The sequence below is a fragment of the Alligator sinensis genome, unplaced genomic scaffold (genome assembly GCF_000455745.1).
Source record: "Alligator sinensis unplaced genomic scaffold, ASM45574v1 scaffold1086_1, whole genome shotgun sequence".
Classification (NCBI taxonomy): domain Eukaryota; kingdom Metazoa; phylum Chordata; order Crocodylia; family Alligatoridae; genus Alligator; species Alligator sinensis.
Genome location: NW_005842600.1, coordinates 798,826 through 817,175, shown reverse-complemented (window position 1 = coordinate 817,175; position 18,350 = coordinate 798,826). Strand labels below are relative to the sequence as shown.

The window sequence follows — 18,350 nt, the reverse complement described above, 5'->3', positions numbered from 1 at the left end:
ATGGTGCAGGCCATGCTGTGACTACTGCACAGGTAGCTGGGATGGTGAACGAAGACTGATAACAATCCCCATTGTAGCTATGACCCATACATTGGCTGGAGGTCGATACAGCTGGCAGCTGTAACATGCTGAGGGACAACCCAGACACTGCCTTGGCCCTTAGAAACTGTGAGTGATGGAGAAGACTCCAACACTTAATTACATCTAACTGCAGTGGGTTGAGTCTTGGAATTCCCTGCTGAAGTTTGGATTTTTCTTCTGATCCAAAATGAAATGAGATTCTCTAAAGCTTCCAAAACAGAACTGCTTTGGCTGGGAGCCCCTGAATAAAGCTTACTGGAGCTTCATTAACTCCACCACTGCCTCCATCACACAGAAGTGCTTTTGCTGCTGTTCCTCAGTGGTGAGCAGTGGGAAAGTGACAAGAAACAGACCCACTTCATGCAGCAACTGCCAAGGCTTCTGAGGTTGACTGTTGGCTGCAGTGGGCAGTCCTGCCACAGCAACTGCTCTGAGACCAAGCCCCAGGGATGCTACACTCCTAGGTCAGTGGGCTCTCAGGGCCCAGGGCTGTCTGCAGAGCAGAGCCCCCTCTGAGCAGCAGCTCTGCAAGTCAGTCCCACCCTGCAGCTAGGAACCTGGAAGCCCTTGCTCCACCTAAGGTGCATAGGGATCCCTCACTGCCGGTGCAGCACCAAGCCTGGCCCAAGAACTCCAGCTGGAGCAGGGTTTCATGGGCTCCGCAGCACGGAGCCTGGCAGCCCAGTGACCACTGGACAGGGGCAGTTTACATGACACAGCTGCCTCAGAGCTCTTCCCATGCAGCCAAGTGCCTTAGCAGCCCACCAGGTGAGCCAGCAGCAAACTGCGGGGCTTTTGCTAGCCCCCTGCTTGTGGGCTGATGAAAGATCATTGAAAAACAGATGTTTTTGTGGAGCATTTTGGCTTTGATGAACTAGCATTTGCTAATGAAATTGTGCTTGGCTGGAAATTTTCCAATCAGCTGTAAAAATGACCCTTTTTCAGGGGTCATTTTTTAAAACTAGCGTCCCCTCCTCATATCATCAGGAACATCTTCCCCACAGTATGGTATAGCTCCCTGAACTCCCTGCGGACAGTCCTGCCAGGGGCAGAGAATGCCTCCACCTCATCAGACCTCAAGCCCAGAGACAAAGGGCAACACTGGCCCATAACCCTGTGAGCCCAAGCCCATCCTTCCCTTGTATGTGTGTTAAAAGAGATGCACAAGAACTATCCCACTCCGCAAGTGTTACTTACCGTAAAGAACCCTTTCCTTCTCCTCCTGCTCCCAACATAAAAGCTGGCTCCCTTCATGGTCAAGGATGCAGGGAACGGTGTGTCCACCACCCTGGAAATGTTAAGATAAGAGGCCTGTGAACAAAGGGAAGCTAATTTTATGGCATCCATGGATAACCAAAAAAGAAAAACACCCACTGGTCCTAGCCAGCCTAAGAGGATAATTACAATTATGGGCTTCAGGTAGTGGGAAGGGTTCACAGGTACCCCAGATTGATTCAGACCCATGATCCATCCAGTCCAACCTCCTCACCCTACCAGGGGTTAATGTCTATTCATATTTGGGGGTGTTGGTTATAGCCATGTTGGTCTAAGGACATAGGCAGACAAGGTTCTTTGGGGTAAAGTGATATCTTTTATTAGACCAGCTAAATAGCTGGAAAAAATTGTTCTTTACAACCTTTCAAGCACAAATACGCTTTGTCAGGCACAGGGAGAGTCTGCTGGAGCTTGTGTGCTCTCCTGGGTGGAACAAAAGCATAAGCCAATATGCAACATGCAGGTCTGTGAAAATGCAAATGTGTGGCAGGGAAGATCAGAGGGAATGGGAGTTAATAAGTACAAGACAGGTAGGAGAAAGAGGGAAATGTTGACCAGTGATAAAATGTAGCTGGTAAAATGATCTTCCCTGCAGCACATTTGCATTTTCAAAGACCTGTTCATATTTGGCACACTAAGCCCTTAGACTCATAGACAACACCTTGTGGCATCGAGTTCCAGAGGTTAATTCTGTGACGTGAATTAAAACAGTCCCTCTTTTTTACCCCAACCATGCTGCTGGCTCCCACAGGCTGCACTGGCTCAGCACAGGCCCCTGATGCAGGGTGTCTGCAGTCATGGGAGCTGAGGCTGGCCCTGCTCACCAAAGGCCCATCTCTCCATTTGTACTGCTTGCACCTTACCCAGACTTTCCCTTCCCCTCCAGAGAAGACAACTGCTCTGCAAGATTTTCCATGTCCCAACATCGATCACTCTTAAATGCCTCTTTCTAAAGCCTTCAAGCTGTTTCTCCTGAACCTTCAAGAACTACGTTTAAAGCAGTTGGTGGTGAACCAAGAGAGCCAAGACGCCTACGGAGAGTCTGCAGCCAGGACTGGTGAGTTATACTGAGCATTTCTATGGCACCAGGGCCCTCTAGCCTGCCCCGTGCTGGCCACTGGGCAAACACTAGAGCTTGATCAATGGGTGTTTTCCTGAGGAAGACGTTGGTGAAATCACTTGTAATAATAATAAAAAAAAAAAAAATTAAAAAACCCCCCATATTTTGTTTAATCTAAAAGTTCACATTTTTGTTTCTCCCTGAAAAATTCCCCAAACACCCTCTTTTCTCCATTTAGGAAAAAATATTTTGTTTCAACTTTTTTTATTCTCAGGGCAGTTTCCTCCCCTCACTCCTTTGCTCCTCATGCACCAGTCTAGCATAGGGGGGAACTGAGAGAAAATGGAAGTGCCACGTCATTTCCAAAAGGAAATGTTTTATTTTTTGGTCAAAACACTTTGCAAAAATATTTTTAAGTTTCAGTTGAAACAATGGTTAGCCAGTTTTCAGCCAGTGCTAGCACAGACCTGCAGTCAGCCTGCAGATGAAATAGAGCAACAACAGAGAAGCAGAATCTTCAGGGCATTGAACCAATTTTTTTTTCCCATTCCTCCAAGATCTTCCCACCCCCATCTCATATTGCCTGCCCCACTGTGTCCTCTTGGCCAGCCCATAATAGATGCTTCCCTCTCCAAAGTAAAGGATGTGGTCTAGCCCAGCATGACAGGATGTCTGCCAGCTCTACAAAAAAATGTACCTTGGGATCCCAGTCGTAAGTCATCTGCAGTTCCCAGGCCTGAAGGAGACTTCTGTGGAAGTCTCTTTGAGGCAGGAAAGATGTTCCTATTAGCAAGAATCTTGGTACTTATGGGGAGGGAAGAGGACATGGTCTTAAGGAAATCTGGGCCTCCCATGACAATGCTAAGATGATCAGAGCTGCAGCAGGGCTCAGCCTCCTGGGGCCCACTCCCAAGGATCTATTAGACTAATGATTTTCAACCAGGTGCTGTGGCACCATGGGGTGCCACAAGATCCTTTTAAGGGTGCTGAGAGGTGCCATGCAATGTTAGCTCTGTTAGGTAAGCAAACAGCATTCCCAAGATAAGCCTAGAGATTTCAAATGGGAATCCATAGTGTCACAAACATTCTGCCATGCTGTGGTCTTTCTGCATCCTTTGCAACAGAAGTGTTTTTTCATAGTCAAAAAAATGAATGAAAGCTAAGAGCTGGCATTTTCTGAGCGGTGCCTTGAGTCCAAGGAGGTTGAGAAGCACTATGATAGACACACTGTCCTCTGTGAAGCACTGAAAATTATGCAGACTTGCTGCTCTGTTACTTGTGCCAGGGTGAAATGGCAGGAGTCCGTGGGTATCACCAGAGCCTTTAGAAGGCCCAATATGAAGACCCTGGGCCCTCCCAACCAGCCCCTACATGAAGGAGCTCTGTCTGAGCTGTACTCCCTATACATACATGTCAACAGGGATACTGCAGTCCACAGTGAGGGAGAAGGAATGTCCAGATACGGCCAAGACAAGAGTGTGCCACTGATTGTCCACCAAGGAGATGTCTCGGAAGGTGACCCGCGTCTGCCAGCCGTTGGATAGCTCCCTGCTCCAGAAAAGGAAGTGGAGTTTGTTCAGTGAGTACCTAAGTCCTACCAGCACGGGGCTGCTCTCCTCTCCCATCACGGTGAAGATGTATTCGTTTTTCTGAAAGACAAGCAAGAAAGTCTGGCATTACCATGTGGTTTGTGGAGAGTTGGAGTGTCCATGGGGCACTATAAATAAACCCCTTGACTCTGATTTCACTGGAGGGCTGGGAGCCCATGGACTGGAAGAGCAGGGGAGGACTCAAAATGTGGGTTCTCCTACAGATTCCCCCTGTGATCTCTGCATTGAGTCCTATCTGAAATATAGGGATACCAACTCTTCCTTCCTCTCCCAACTTTATCTCCACTGCCGGGTTAGACTGTACGTTCCTTCACAGGCAGGGAACATCTCTTCCTGTGTGTTTGGACAGCACCAAGCCCAGCTGGGCCTTGATGGTGACCTCTCAGAGCTGCAACAATATGTCTAATATTAACGAAGGCAAAAAGAGGAGCAAAAAGCCATCCACAGCTCTGGATTCACACATGGACAGACCCACTGAGTAAGAAGGTGGCATTTGTGCTGAACAGAGCAGGACTTTCAGAGCACAACTCTGCCTCTGTTTTCATGCCTTTGAGTAAAAGTCTCTTCTAGGCAGGCAAGACCTTCAGTCCAACAATGATTCATACCTTTATTTCTTGAGAAGAGTGGCTGTGGTAGGGGGTCTACTATTCAGATGGACTGTCCTGGTCACCCATTCATCTGACATTCGTACATACGTCAGTCCATCACTACCTACTCCCACCCCTCTACTGACATATTCCTCATCTCCCGAGAGACTCATTTCATGTACAGCATGATCAGCACAGATGTGCTCCTGCAGGCATCCAACAGCGTGCTGGTGAAAGGCCTGACAAGCATGACCCTGCATTATGGATGTGGCTAGAGGCAGGAGCAGCAGATAACAGGGACTGGATCAGGTGCTTACAGCCAAATCCTACTTGGGAACTCCCCACATCTTTGGACTGCTCCTATCCCAGGTTTGGGTTGTGCCCCACCTGAGAACAAGGAGTGTTTTCAAGTCAGATCTTGACTCCAACCATTCATTAAAATGGACGGGCATCTCTTCATAGATGGATCTGCGTTTACCTTTCCTGGGACACTGAGGACTCTCAGGGTGACGATGACAGAGAATTCCTCCGGAAAGCGGTCACAGTGGAGAAAAATCCGAGAAGCTGGGAAGCAGAGGGACTGGGAGTGGGAAGCCAAGAGCTGGAATCCACGCACCCCCTGTACTTGGAGCATCCTAATCCCATTCCTCAGGCCACCAGCAGGAACCACCTCCGCGAGAAGATCCAGAGGGTGCAGGTCTGTGCCAGAGAAATCACGGAGCATGGTCACTGGCAGAGAGAGGCATGGGGTTTGCTATACCATCTCAAAAGTAAGCTCATGCTTCCCTGTACATGATTACAGGAGGTGCCTTGCAGTGGGTCAGGATGCTCGGGAGTGAAAAATAATCAGGGATAATCAGTTGCATGATGATGCATGTTAACGAGTGCATTAGCTGTGTGAGTGTGTTAGCTTTTCTGATTCAAGATGGCCACGTGCCTGATGCGTGGCCTAACCACCAGCCACTTGTCTACTTATACACATTTTCTCCAGGGATACAATAGCCTATAAAGCCATCCTCCCCCCACCCACCAGGAACCCTGAAAGCAGCAATATGAGGCAGGAGAGAAAATCAGTGCTAACGTGTTTCAGATCTCCTTACAAATGATCTTATCACCTTTCTTCTCACTAAGCACTAGGGTAAGGATCTTCTTCAGCTCTAGCCATGCACCCTCAGGCCCAAACCCACTCGAAACTTCAACTGTCTGATCTGGAAAAAAAATGGGGGATAAGAAGTCTACAATGGAAAGGGAGGTTCCTGAAAAGCAACTGCTTCCTGCTGTGCCCTGGGGACCAGCAACAGGCCTGGTCAGGATGGCAAGAGGGAGTTCTCATTCAGCAAGTCCTCTATGGGTCCTTGATGATGAGCTGAAGCTACTCAAGAGAAGGTATGCAAGCACCAGTTCTGCCTTAGGTGGCACATTGGTGAGGTCCATGTGAGAAACAGTATGACCAACTGATGAACCTAATATAGCACGCACCCATCACCTCAGCTGCACTCTGCTCACTGAGGCATCTCACCTGGGACCCTTTCTGGCATCCCAAACCTACTGGGAACTTCAATAGTCTGATCTGGAAAAAAATGACCAGAGGAATATTTTCTTCTTCAGCCTTTGCCCCCCACCGTCAGACAATGGTAGGAGTTTCCTCCCCCTCAAGGAAGCAATGACAATGACCTTCATGGCAGGACACTCTTTGCTCAGTTCTGATCCATATCTCATAGCCCATCAGGCCAGTTTTGCATGGATGGTTGTTAGGTCTGGTATGTCCCAGAAGACCAGCACTCAAAATGGTTGAGGGAGTTCTCAGTAGCTCTGTGCTGTGTGCAACTTGTGCCATGATGAGATCAATCAGACACCTGCCCTTGGGGAACCCAAAATGAAACCCTGGCTTTGCTGTTCCCAAGACACCAGCCACAGTCACTTGAAAGGACATCTCCCGTCAGTGGGTCCCTCTCATCCACTAGAGGGCAACAGGCACCCAATAAATACAGCTACTAAACTGTATTAAAATTTTACGCAGTTAGACACATGGTATGAAGCGTCAGGGCTTAGGACCTGGGACACCTAAGAACAGGATCAGCCAAGCTTTTTAAATAGTCGCTAAAGTACAAACCATGCTGGCCAGGCATACGGCCATCCCAAGTTCTTGCCATCAAACCCTTTCTGCAGGATCACCCTTCTGTGTATGTGTGTAGACAGGACAGGCTTAGGGCAGGCTGAGAAGATGGGATTTGAAGTCAGATACAGTTTTAGACCAGAGACTCCCCAGAACCAGAATCAGAACCAGGCTCTAGATTGACCCTGGGTGGTGGGGAATGCTGGTCTGGATTTATTTTAGTGTTCAGTTCTGATGCCCAGTCAGCACCAGGGTTTGAGTGCAGAACCAAAGGTCACAAGCCATTCCTGCAAGAGACTGATTCAAAGGAGTCAAAAGCTTGCAAAAAGTGCTTGTCAGAGACCCAGAATCCCAAACCAGGCCTCTGCAAGTGTCTGGGCTTAGCAAAGGTGTGGGGATTAGAATCCAGATGTCCCTGGAATTTGAAGCAGTCTGCATGTAAGGTTCCAGGTTTTTTGGATGATTATGCTCACACACCCTCACTCACTCTCTCTCTCACAGAGACACACAGATAGAGATACAGAATAGCCTTGTTAACTAATTAACAGCTCCTCTGAGAAGAAAGCAACCAACACAGGCCTCAGGGTATCACCGGGCTGAAAATATCATTTAGGAGAAAGCCTTTGATTGAGTACATCTGGGAAGCACAGACACCAGCCTGGCAGCTCTAAGACATAAAACACATGTCTGCAGTGTTTCAAACATACGCCAGTAATGCAGAATTATATCCATTTAACAGCGGTGGAAACACCCTCTGTTTGATGTCTTTGCAAATACTGCGCTGTGGGGCAACTGTGGAAGAGCTTGCATTGGCGCTGCTCGTGTTTAACCAGAATTGGCATCACTTCTATCCTTTTTTTTTTTCGTTTTAATTGTACTTTGCTTTCCTGACAGCATTCTTTACCTGTATAACAAAGGTAAGGCAGACCTAGTGTTTATGCTGGTTGTACAGTTCAGGTACGCATCTCTGCCCAGAGGTATATAAGGGGGAATTGGACTATGCAGATAATTTGCCTGGCTTTAGTAGGTCCCATTTGTAAAAGTGGTTGTTAGTATTTACTATTTGTATTATTATATTTAATTATTATTTATAACTATATTATTTATCTACACCAGGCTAAAACAAGAAAATGTTTTCTATCCACTGTCAGTGGATCTCAGTCACTGACCAGGCTTATTAAAATCCATGCAGTAAGGAGTTTTATGGCCTGGCTAGGAATGTCTGTCCTAAATATGTATAAGGCTTCTCCCCTCTGCCCTGTGTGATCATGAGCATGCTGATATATCAGTGCCTCCCAGCATAGGGCTCCAGCCCAAGGGAGATGATCCAGTCTCAGTTGGTGCAGCAGGCATTATTAGTAGCACAGAAAGGAAGGAGATCCCATCTGAGATAATCTTAGGGAGCAATTAAGATTCAGAGGTCAAATCACAATGGCCTGAAAATGCTGTCAGTTGTTTTTTCAAATTGCATATCCCACTGCACATTGCTACACCTCTGTGCACTGCAAATCAGCCAGCAGCACAGGACCAGAGTGAACATCACAAGCTGCACAGGAAATCAAGCCCTCATCTCCAGAGAAGCTGAATCGACTGTGCAGCAGAAGATCCTAATTATTTTCCCAGATGAGATCTCATCCTTCTGGGACTCAGCCTGTCTCATTGCTTTGGGCTTTGTCTCCTCTGAGTTGGATCCTCCCTTTGAATTTGTTACAACATTGTAAGGAGGGAAAGGAACATGATTCTCCTAAAAATATGCCCTTGGTTTTCATAATCTGGTTGACAGAGACATTCCCAGATGTCCAGAGGAATAAGTAAGGAGGGAATACATTCTTGAACTTCACCTCTTGTTCAGCTTGTAAAATGCTAGCAAGCAGACTGCAGAATATTGGTGGTATTCATTACACCAAGAATGAATGTAGAACATACAACATTATAATTGCAAGCATTTGTGATGGACTGTGGGTTTTACTGCAATATTTCTGTGTTAACTGAGTTCACATTGAGGAAAAGCTAAAAGAGCTAGGGTTATTTAGTCTAGGAAAGAGAAGATTGAGGTGGGGATTTGATCACAATCTTCATATATCTGAAGGGCAATTAAAGAGAGGATGGAGATGGGCTTTTCTCCATGACCATAGGAAACAGGACTAGGAGCACAGCCTCAAGCTGTTGAAAGTTTGAAGAACAAGTTAAACAGACACTTGACAGGGATGGTTTAGTCAAGGATGATCCTGCCTTGAGCACAGAGCTCAACTAAATGACCTTGTGAGGTCCCTTCTAACCTGACTTTCTTATGATCCTATGAATGTTGTGTGACTCAGTTTACTCCATTAGCTCTGCACAGAGAATAACGGGTTAAGTTCCAGGGTTGGCTACAGTGCAGGAGGAGACAAGATGGACCTTTAGCATCAATAGAGTCTTGAATGGCTGTGTTGACATATCCACAAATGTGACACCCAAGAGGTGTCCAGCAACAATGGAAGAGCAGACAGGAAAAAAGACTTCTGGCAGCTCCTGTCCAGAAGAGTCTTGGGACTAAGACAAGTTGGGGAGCTTTGGGGAGCTAGCAAGACTGGAAAGGGAACTGCTGTGTATCTTTGGGGGTGCTCAAGACTGTGCAGGCTGGATTGGGAATCCCTTTGGAGTGGGTAGGAAACCTCTGGCTGGGTAGCCTTTGCCCCAATAAATGCCGTTACTGAAGAGACTGCCTGCTGTGCCTCTTGGAAGGTTGGGAGGTGAACGGCAGGAGGTGAAGCCCCTCTCCCAGGAGCACAACTGGATGCTCACTCCTTGAGTCAAGGTCATGGAGAACCAGGGAAGGTGAGAGATGGAAAGGCCAAGGTCTCAGCATGGGAAGGAGCCTGGGCTCCACCCCGTCTCTATAAGCCAAGCCTTAGCTGGCTTCAAGGGACTCTCTGAGACCAGACAAGCATGCAGCAGTCCCAAGCAAGCATCCTCCTTGAGGGCACTCTGTGAAAAGTGGTGTCAGTATTGGGATCCCAGAGTGACAAAGAAGGCTCAACTAATCACGCAGATCGTATAGAGCTGTGAAGCTCAGGATCAGGAACCAACTACAGAACTGACACCAGGACAGCAGCCCAGCTTGTCAACATGGGAGGGCAGGTACAATCGGTGATGGCAATAGCCAGAGCAACAGCCAGATTTCAACCCGACCCTCTTTCCCTGGTGCTGGGTTGGAAAGGCAGAGATTGATGCCCAGAGAAAAGGAGCTTCAGTTGCAGAGGTTGCGGATGAAGCTGGAGCATGAGGACTGGGAAAAACAGAGGAACCATAAACTGGAGATTGAGAAACTGGAGAGCCACAAGTCATCTGAACTGGTAAGCCAGGGACCCCCATTAAGAGTCAACCCTTTGGGGGCACATAAATCCAAACTGCTAAGGATAAGATGTGATTTTTGTGAAAGCCTGGGACACAAAATAGTAAAATACACCAAGCTGGAATCAGCGGGGCATGTTTGGGTCCCAGGGACAGTTAATTTAGTTAGTATTGACTTTGATGGCTCGGTCAGATACAGAGAGTGGACAATGGCTGTATACCCAGGGATCTCTTATATGGAGAGGTCTTTACAGAAAGAAGACCACATGGGTGTCCTTATCTCTGGTTCAAAGATGCTTGCGAGAGCCATATGAAGGCAATGAACATTGAGCCAAACAACTAGGAGAAGACTGCTGAGAATCAAAGTGCTTGGAAACAGTCTATTAAGCATGGAATTAAGATTTTAAGGAAAGATGAGCCCAACATGCAGAAGAAAGAAGAAACCTGCAAAGAACCCGTAGCACATACAGGACTGTTAGATACAAACTTCACATGTGATAAGTGCAGAAGAGCTGTTGGTCAAGAACTGGGCTGTACAGTCATACCAACAGATGTTCAACAAGCTGATGCCCCATGTCAAGCAAGACAGACAGATGTCCATGCCTATGGAATCTGTATTTGCACACAGATGGCTCTGTGAGGGATCCACTTTATATAGTTTCTGTTTCCTCGCTTATGCACCAAGCCAACAGCCATGACATAAAATGTAAACGTATTCCTCTCTTCAAAATTCCCTCTTGGCAAATTTCAACATGTGTTTTTAGCTACTACTTGTGCTAAAATCTTGGCTGCTTATATGTCCCTGGAAAACTGAATGTGAAGGGGTTGGGAATGGTGTTGGAAGAGAATCAATTGTTTTTTAAAAGTCAAATCAATACTTATGGACTGGTTGGTTCACCATATACTCAGCTCTGCCTTGCTTGTATCAAATGCTATCCCTTCCCCAACAGCACTTCACCTGAGGGGCTCCAGTTAGGAAGACTGCCTTGCATACTTTTCCTCCAGAAGAGAATGGACATCTTCCTGAAAGAGATGCTCCAGCTCAGCCAGCACATATGGGAGGCTGGGCCTCTCTATCTGGACTTCCCTGGCCTGTGCTATGCAAGGCAGCCTGGATGCTCATAATAGTCCCTTCTGGTCTTAAATTGTATAGCCCAAGTCCTAGTAAACCTCTAAGGTACCTAAGCGCATTTAGGCATTTTTAGGTGCCTAAGTCACTAAAGGATATCCCTGGGAAGCACTCGAGTTCCATGTGGGTACCTAGATCCCCTGGGTTCAACGAGGGCACCTCCATCTGCACAGAAGAGAATTGCCTTCTGGAGGCACCCAGGCTACCTCCTTCCTATTCCCAAAGTGAGAGAGGCATGTACCACCCCCCTGCATTTTGCCAGGGCCGATGCTGCTGCACAATTAGGGAGTTGGCTGCTGGGATCTCCGCTCACCTTTTCAGCCATGAATCCCTGGAGGTCACACACTCAGCAGGGCTGGTCATTTTTATGCCCATCACATTCTCAGAGTAGGGATATCCTGTCATATCCTCACCCTGGAGTCTCTGGGCAAGCTGCAGGATCCCACCTCCTATCCTACCTCCTGAAGGACGCCCATACATCTGAGGCAAGGGTAAGCTAAGTTTGAGGTGCTTCAGAGGCAGAACAGGATCTAGGCCCCTCCTTGCGTGTACAAATCCAAGTTTGATTCTTCTCAGCCTGGTTCCTTCTTTAAACTTGGGCAATGTGCAACTGTCTCAAATTGGCATTCTTGACCGCACTCCTCCGGCATTTTGCGCCTGCTCTGTACAGATGTCAATGATAACCCAAGATGTGGGAAAATGAAGCCTTGGGGCTTAAATCTGTCTAACATAAAAATAAACAGCACCTTGGGATCTACTTTCCATTCTGTGAAGGGCAGAGAACTCCCCCGCCCCTACCCTGTGTCACCGGCCTACAGTCCGGTTGGAAATTAAAAAGACTGGGTACGTGCCCCGACGAACAACTCTCTGCATACAACAGCAAGCTCTGCTTGCTACGTCACCACGTGCTGTGCTCCACCCAGCACACAGAGAGAGCTAGCACAGGACTGCTGACAGGGGGCAGCTCCTATACAAGCCCTAATCCACACAGGGGCTCTGAGAGAATGCAGGGTAAAGCAGGACCCCTTGCTTTGTTCTGCCCATGCCCAAGATGTCCTTTCCCTGCCGCACCTCTCCCTTCTCCAGCCCCCTTGGCCTAGGGTCTATAGCCAGCTCACAACCAGTAGATAGCTATCAGCACTACCAATGATGGCTTAGAGCAGGGGTGTCGCATGCATTTGGCCCTGTAGGCTGAATTCAGACTGCAGGGCTTCCCATGTGCTGCCTGATTTTTGAGAGGCAGCGGTGGCATTAATCCCTGCAGCTGTCAGAGCCTCTGTTTTAGAATGGCTCTGGAGACCAGGAAGTTAATGGCACTATAGCTGGCCCCCCAACCCTTTTCTTTTCCCACCATCTTAGTCACCAGGTGTAACTAAGCACCCTGCTCTTCAGCACACTAGCTAGAGAAGTAGTTCTCAGACTTGAGGCACCCCTCACGAGACTCAAAGCACCCCTGGAAAATGCCAGCTCTTAGTTTTCACTTGCTTTTTGACTACAGAAAAATAATAGAGAGATTCTTCTGTTGCAGAGTACTCAGAAAGAGAACAACAGGGCAGAGCATTTTGGAAACTCTGGATTCCTATGTGAAATCTCTGGGTTTTTCTTCTCAACCAGCACCCTGGTTGAGAATCACTGGGCTAGAGAAATGCAGTGAAATGAGCTGAGGCGGCAGTCACCAGATCAGGAGCTGCACTAGCCAGAGACTGCAGAGTAACCATAAGGCCATGTAGGTGGTGACCTGGCCTGCAATGGCACATGCTGCTTTGTGCCCAGATCTTTTCACTCCTCCCTGCATCACAAGTTGGAAGAGTGGCCTAGCTGTAGGGTGGACTCAGCATTGATCTGACTCAGCCACGTCAAGGGTCCAGCTCCCTCTGATGTTAGCGGTAAAACACCCAGGGCCTGATCCTGTTCACTATTAGACACCTAGGTGGACTTGAGCACCTGAGTGCAATCCTGTTCCACCCTGCCTGAATCCCTGGAAACACATTAACACAAAAAATGAAGGGGAGTCCTCCTCCTTGCTGCTTTTTGTGGCTGAGCCTACAGCTAAAATGATGGTGCTACACATAAGTGCAAAGCTTAATGGTTTTTCAGGGTTTGAAGCAGGCTGGAATAGGATTGTGCTTAAATACCTAAGTGGCTAATAGGTGAACTAGGATCTCCACCTGGCTCCTCTCCCCCATCTTGTATGGGAAAAGTTAGTTGCACCAGCATGAACAATGGGCTTTTCTAGCACGTTGGCTGAGCCAAAATAAATTATAAAAGCATTTTAAAATGTTATTTTTGTAGTTTTTGCTGTTTGATCCATCCTCATTGCCATCCTTATTACATTGAGACTAATTGAGATATGATGCATCTTCCAAATGAAAAATCAAAATTATTCATTTATAAAAGGTTGAAAGAAAATGTTTCAACTTTCTGAAAATTTCTCCCCCTACTTTCCATGCCTGAAAGTAGGGGGAGAAATTTGAACATCTTCCAAGTTCATTGGGAACTGACAATTAGTCCACGGTAGCCTAAAACTGTATTTTTCAATTTTCCCAGCTGTAGAGCTAGGCCAGGCTGAGAACTTCTGAGAATCCCTCACGGATTCTTACACTTATTTTACATGTGAGCATGAGGTTGCAATGCTGGTCTCTTGTGGCTGGTCTACAGCAATATAATAGGCCTACTTCTATCAGCCAAGGATGATCTGTAGCTCATGTGGCAGAGAGAGATCTGAATCACCAGGGAGGCAAGCATTGGGTTCCCAGATGCATGTGCAATTCGTAGAGTAGTCAGCTGTTTGTAACACATGAATATGTAATCACAGCTCCCTTGAGTACATCAATCACCCACAGTCTATGTCTCAGTTTACTCTGTGCCTCTGCATTTGGGAAGGAAGTGTTTCATATGTCACACTACTGTGAAACAATCTTGCACCCCAGCTCACTGTAGCTTGCCATCAGATTTTAACAAGATGAAAGATTTATTCTTCTTGCATCAGTTTTAAATTAAAACCAAAAAAACCCATGATCTTTGGTTCACCTCCCATGTTACAGACCCTGTAAACAATTAAAGTGCAGCTGGTGATTACACAAAATCTCATGAATGAATAAGACATTAGCTGGTAATGTTTTGGAACAGGTTGACCAATTTAAATATCTTGGAATCTGGCTGCTTTAGTATTTTGGTGAGATCCCTCTCTTACCTCTAGCCAAGACAGATCATGTTGTCTCCATGGGGTATGGAGGGGGTGTTACCCCTAATTGATAGGCAGAGATCCAAGGAATGGTGATTAAGATCAACATTTCTACCTGCTCGTGTAAGATAGAGCACAAAACATGGTACAGCTCTCACTAGCATCAGATACAGCCGCTCAGTGCTTCTCTGGATCACACCTTGGAGCCCAGGCAATGAGGAACACAGAAAGAGTGGGCGCTTGGGAGAAGGTGAAAGGGGCTGGACGAGGCACATGCTAAATGGTGGCAGCAGAGGACTGGTGATATGCCACAATCTAGGGAGGAGTGTGCTGTGGTGGGCACAGCCTCTTCTGACTCCTTTCCCCAAGCCTGATGCCCTCCAACTCCTCCCATCCCAGTCCTGTTGCTTCCCCGACTGATGGTCCTTGTTACAAGCCCCAGCTCTCTACTTGCCTAGTCCAAGCATCCAGACCTCAGCCTTTTCATCCAGTCCCAGTCTCTTTGGCCAGCTGCTCCTAGTCTCCATCCTGGACCCAGCACCTTGTTTTAGTTTCATTGCCCAGCCAGCCCCAATTGTCCCCCTTTGGGACCTTTTGTTTGAGAAGCTCTTGTGCCCCAAAAACTTTCTTTGGGAAGCTCTTGTGCTTCTTCTCTTGTTGGCCTCTCCTCCCTGCAGTCCCATCCTCCTTAAGTCCCAGCCTCAGTCACCTTGCCCTGCCAGTCCCAGGCTCTGCCCTTCCCCAGCCCCTTGTCTAAGCTCAGTACCACACACCAGGCATCTGCCTCTGTAGCAGAAAGCCCCCTTTTTCTCTTGCCTGCATTTGCTCTCCCCTCTTTGGATATGTTTCTCTTCTTCCACCTTTTCTTCCTTCCTCTTTCTTTCAGTATAAGATAAGGAATTTATTTTAAAGTTTGTATGTGTGTATTTTGTATCTCCCCTTGTATTTTGGTATTTTTATCTATTTGCGTGCCATGGCATTACTCTTGTAGCTTATATTTTATACTCCTCACCTTTTAACTAAATGTGTTTAGTTTCAGAAGTAAGTTATACACTGTAACAATGTTAACAAGGGCAGGAATTAAACTGCCGCTTCCCTGCATCAGGTGGGCCCCTGAAAGGAGTGAATCAGTGATTGAACGTGTAACACAGTAGCAGGCGGCAATTAACACCTAGGGAAACCACAGATCAACCAATGGAAGAAGTCAATAGGAGACAATGTAGCAACCGGGAATTCTCTAAACTTCACTATTCAAAGGCTAGAAGCCCTGGCCTGAGTTAATCAACACCGGGGACCAACTTTTGGGGCTGAATATCTCCAGATCGACCGCTCCCAGAGCCCTATTCAAAATTCATCAACAGACTCCCAAACCTGCACAACGGACCCCCAAACCGGCACGTACATGCAGACGACCCCTGGGGCTGACAGATGCTGTCCAGTAGCCACCAAGGGGGAAGTCCCACTAGGGTCAACAACCCCTGGATTGGGCAAACCTGAAAACTGGGGAGTCACCAAAGTCTGCCAAGGACAGAAAAAAAGCAGTGAAAAGTGACCCTCAGCGGCGCCCTCTTGATCTCCAACTTGACCAGCACCCGACCTGTCCAGCCAGAAGGACCAGCCGGTGACCCCCTTCTGGAGGATAACACCACACTGGAATAAGCCTCGACTGGCCATTGACGGCAGACTCCAGCGCCTGTGGGATAGGTATACCTGACTCTTGTAGCTCGCTACTGTGTGTGCGTGTGTGTGTGGGGGGGGACCAGCCCCAAGGTTTATGATTTGACTTCATTACAGCGTTTCAATCCGCCTAATAAACCAGAATTTTAAGGATCCTGAGTTGGACATTTGTAGCCAACACCTCCTAGTTTTCCCCTTTTCTCAGTCTCCTCTCCCAGTTCAGACCCCTCTTTCAGTCTCTTTGCCCAGCCAGTTACAGTCCCAGGCTCCCCACTTCCCTGTCAGACACCATCTCATCCCAGTTGACTCATTGTCTTTCTCCCTGGTCTCTATTTTGTCATTCTTCATTGAAATCAAGGGGTTTTCCCTCCTCACTGTGTGAGCACATCACCTGCTCTCTGTTTTGGCAACCAGCCCTACACCAAAGTAGAGCAGCTGCAAACAGCCACTATGAGCAAGGCTCATAGGAGCCCATGTAGCCTTGGGATGGAGCACATCCAGACACCCTGTACGAATGGCACATACTCAGTCTGCTCAGGACGAGGAGGTGTGAGGGAATGGAGTATACACAGTGCATGCACAGTGTACCCACACTGCCAAGCTCTAAGAGGTCTCTCCTGACCCTGAATGAACTGTGATTTTTCAAAGACTTATAGCATGGACAAGAGCTGGGCAGATTTTCCCAAGGATGACAAAAGGCTCCACCGTGACACAAATGTACTTGCTCCAAAGCTTTGGGGCACAAGAGCTTCTCAAAGAAAAGGTCACCAGAGGTTTTTAATATGTGTAAAAATAATGCAATTTTCTGGAGCTTTATTATCAGAAACAGCTGAAATTTTCCAGAAGAAAAAAGGAAAAGCCAGAGGCAAATCCTTGGCTTGGACAACTGCAGCCCAAATGGTTAAATTTTTGCAAAGTTATAAGTAATGAAAAACAGGGCCCCATAATTAGACATGTCAGATAATTTTAATAGCAAACCGTGCTGCCAGCTCTGCTAACAATATAATACTGCATTTAATAGGTGAAAGGTCTTCCCAAACCTAGTAGCTGGTGTGGCTTGTGGATTCTTCTGATGCACACCAGTTTCTGTAGCCAACAGTACACACAGGAGCAATGTGATTGGCATCACATGCAGCCACTCTCAAATTTGCAGCCTAAATAACCAGGTGCTCACTTACAGCTGGCTTCAGCCTCTAGCCTGCATGCAGAGCAAGGCTCAATCTCATGCCTCTGAAGCTACAGGGAGATGTCCAGGCCATGTCAGGAAGGTAGCGCAGCCATGTCAGATTCAAATGAATCTGCGAATTCTGCTAACTACCCTGTCCCAAGGACAAGGACAGGAGAAGCAAGAAACGAAGGAAGGAGGGAGATGCCTAACCCACCCAGGCACCAAATCTATTAAAGTTAATATTTCATAAACAAATAATTCTATTTCTATTTTAAACCAACATTGTGGCTGAAAATATCATCTGCAGCAGTATCCCCTCTCTGCTTCCCTCCCCCTCCTGCAGAGCATACCAATTTTGGCAACTAGGGAGCTACCGATGGAAGTCTGTTCTGTTCAGATCAGCAGCCACCTTGGAGGGAGGAGACAGCAAGCAGATGTAGATGGTGGAGCTCAGGGATGGTCCTGACTGCCCCAAACCTGGAGCTCAGGACCACTGTGAGGCAGGTCAGGAGCAAAAAGTGGGGTATTGGCTTACAGCATTGGCTGTCTCTCATGAAATGCCAGTTCTGTCAGGCTGTTCCTAGGAGCTGCCCTGTCCTTCTCTTCCTGCCCCCACACCAAATATTTAACTTGGATTGCATACGCATTCTGCCTTCCCGCCTCCTCCTGATGGGCAGGAAGGGAAACCTGGACCCCAACTCATCCTTCAGGCACTACTGCCAGCACTCTGCCCTGACACCCTTCCCTATGAAGTGCCCCTGGCCTGCCCCAGACTTGCTTCTACTCCCTCTGAAGGGTGCTCCCTGCCTCGTCTATGCCCTTCCTTTCATTCCCAGGCAGTGTCCCCGCACTGTGCCAAGCTGCAACAGGGAGAGAAAAGACAGAAGGTCCCCAAAAGATCCTCCCTCTGCCCCCATCATACATGCCACACCACCTGCCAAGGCCCAGGTCCTCCCAGCCGCCCACCCCACCTCCACCTCCTTCCCTCTCTCCCCCGCACACCAGAGCAGAGCCTCATTCTTCCTGTCTGAAGAACTGATCAAGCTGTGTCACAAGCATTTGCAGGAGAAGACCCCAGGAGAAAGAGGGGACAGCCCCATGAGGTCCTTATCACTTGGACTCTCTACAGC

General features: G+C 47.7%; 1 protein-coding gene across 1 annotated transcript in view; it reads right to left on the bottom strand.

The window, feature by feature from the left end:
* TSPEAR (thrombospondin type laminin G domain and EAR repeats) overlaps window positions 1–5,337 on the bottom strand; it is a 49,072-nt gene extending 43,735 nt beyond the window's left edge. The window contains exons 1-3 of the mRNA XM_025214734.1: window positions 5,092–5,337; window positions 3,827–4,065; window positions 1,279–1,369 (exon numbers count right to left, since the gene is read on the bottom strand). Coding sequence (XP_025070519.1) covers window positions 1,279–1,369; window positions 3,827–4,065; window positions 5,092–5,337 — 576 coding nt within the window. The remainder of the gene's footprint in view (window positions 1–1,278; window positions 1,370–3,826; window positions 4,066–5,091) is intronic.
* Window positions 5,338–18,350: the final 13,013 nt, after the last annotated feature.